Here is a 1,933-nt window from a genome sequence, read left to right on the forward strand (position 1 = left end):
ATGTTTCAATTTTAATTTTCAACCTAGAAATCGTGTGTAATCACCCTAAAAATCATCTAAACAACCATAAACAACGTCAAAACACATGAAATTTCAAACCTATTTAAGAATTTTGTTACCCTTTGGTGTCGGACGGCGGTGGTTCGCAGCTGCTGATGACGTGCTGTTGTGTTCGATGATCGCTGGCAGGAGATGACCTAAGAGAGGGAGGGCCGGAGGAATTCTAAGGGACTATTGGGCTTATTTTAATTATTATAGTTTGAACTTAGGTTGAGTTTGGTTAATGGGCCAGTAATTAGTGGGCTAGTTATGTTTAATGAAATAGTGGGTTAAGGTATTGGATATATGGGTTAAGTTGGGTAGTATAAGTTTATATAATTTAGGTAGTTTTTTAATTAGAGTTTACTAAAAAAATGTAAAATATAAATCAATAACATTTTTTACCCAAGGTGTGTGGACGAAAAATTCCAACGGGTGCGGATGAAAAAATTCAAGGGGTGCGAACGAAAAAATCCAAGGAGTGCGGACGGGATTTTCAACGGAAAATAGCCCTAAACTTTTTTTCCCGGGGGTGCGCCCGCCCACCTTAGGCTAGGGGTTAGTCCGCCCCTGACTGATCTATTAGCCATGTGATATGAAACTATTATCTGATCAAATGTTGCCTTACTTTAATGGTTATATATGTATTGGAAATTTCTTAACACAACTAGTGAAGCTCACGGATATATAATCTAGTTGGTTATAAAGCATACTTAAACAATTAAACAAGCACCTAGACATGTGACTTGTAAAATCGAAGATACGTGTAACTCGTAACAAAAATTAAAACCACATTATATATTACAAGGTTTTCATCTCTTTATATGATGTCGTAGTATTGTCGTTGCTACAAAGATGATAATGTCAGAACGTTAAACTCAAAAAACTATTCGACTTGAAATATGAGTTAATAGCCAAAATGGTCCCTGAGCTTTGCTCACTTTTGCCACTTTAGTCCAAAATCCAAATTTTTTAAATCTGGGTCCCTGAGGTTTGCATTTTATTGCCATTTTAGTCCAAATTTCAAAAAAGTCTAATTTTGTCAGATTTCTTACTGAATTTTGTCTTCTTCCTCATTTCTCATAAGGGCAAAATTGTCATTATACATTATTATAAACTGATTTATATTAATAAAAATGAAAAAAAGCCTCAAACAACTATAAAAACCCTAATCAATTATGACTTTCACTCTCACCTTCCCCCATCATCTTCTTCCTCAGACCACCATTTTCAACCGATGGCAGCATCAAATCGCCACTTCGTCACACCACAATACCGCTTCATTTCCGGCGAACTAAACAATTCCGTCACATCTGATCCAATGTTCGAATTCGAACTCAACGAATCAGACGTCTGGAACAACAACGTCTCCATCTCACCGGAGTTACGTAAACCGGTGCCGTCTCCACGGATCTCAAAGAGATCTTCGTCTATTGCTGTAAACCGGAAACCGGTCGGAGGAACTCTGGCGTCGGTACCGGTGAGTGTGCCGGTCTGGTCAAAGATACTGAAAGAGGATTATGCGGATAATCGAAGGAGAGATACTGACGATGATGATTTGGATGATGATTATAACTCCGGTGAAGAGTGGGGGAAGGTGAGAGTGAGGAAGAAGATGATGGGGAAGGTGAGAGTGAAAGACAAAATTGATTAGGGTTTTTAAAGTTGTTTGAGGCTTTTTTTTTTCATTTTTATTAATATAAATCAGTTTATAATAATGTATAATGACAATTTTGCCCTTATGAGAAATGAGGAAGAAGACAAAATTCAGTAAGAAATCTGACAAAATTAAACTTTTTTGAAATTTGGACTAAAATGGCAACAAAATGCAAACCTCAGGGGCCCAGATTTAAAAAATTTGGATTTTGGACTAAAGTGGCAAAAGTGAGCAAAC

General features: G+C 37.0%; 1 protein-coding gene across 1 annotated transcript; it reads left to right on the forward strand.

Annotated features, from left to right (window-relative positions):
• Positions 1 to 1,276: 1,276 nt before the first annotated feature.
• On the forward strand, positions 1,277 to 1,693 carry LOC110921291. The gene has a single exon (XM_022165583.2). The coding sequence runs from the start codon at positions 1,277 to 1,279 to the stop codon at positions 1,691 to 1,693; it is 417 nt and encodes a 138-aa protein (XP_022021275.1).
• The last annotated feature ends 240 nt before the right edge of the window (positions 1,694 to 1,933 follow it).

Source organism: Helianthus annuus, chromosome 17 (genome assembly GCF_002127325.2).
Source record: "Helianthus annuus cultivar XRQ/B chromosome 17, HanXRQr2.0-SUNRISE, whole genome shotgun sequence".
Lineage (NCBI taxonomy): Eukaryota > Viridiplantae > Streptophyta > Magnoliopsida > Asterales > Asteraceae > Helianthus > Helianthus annuus.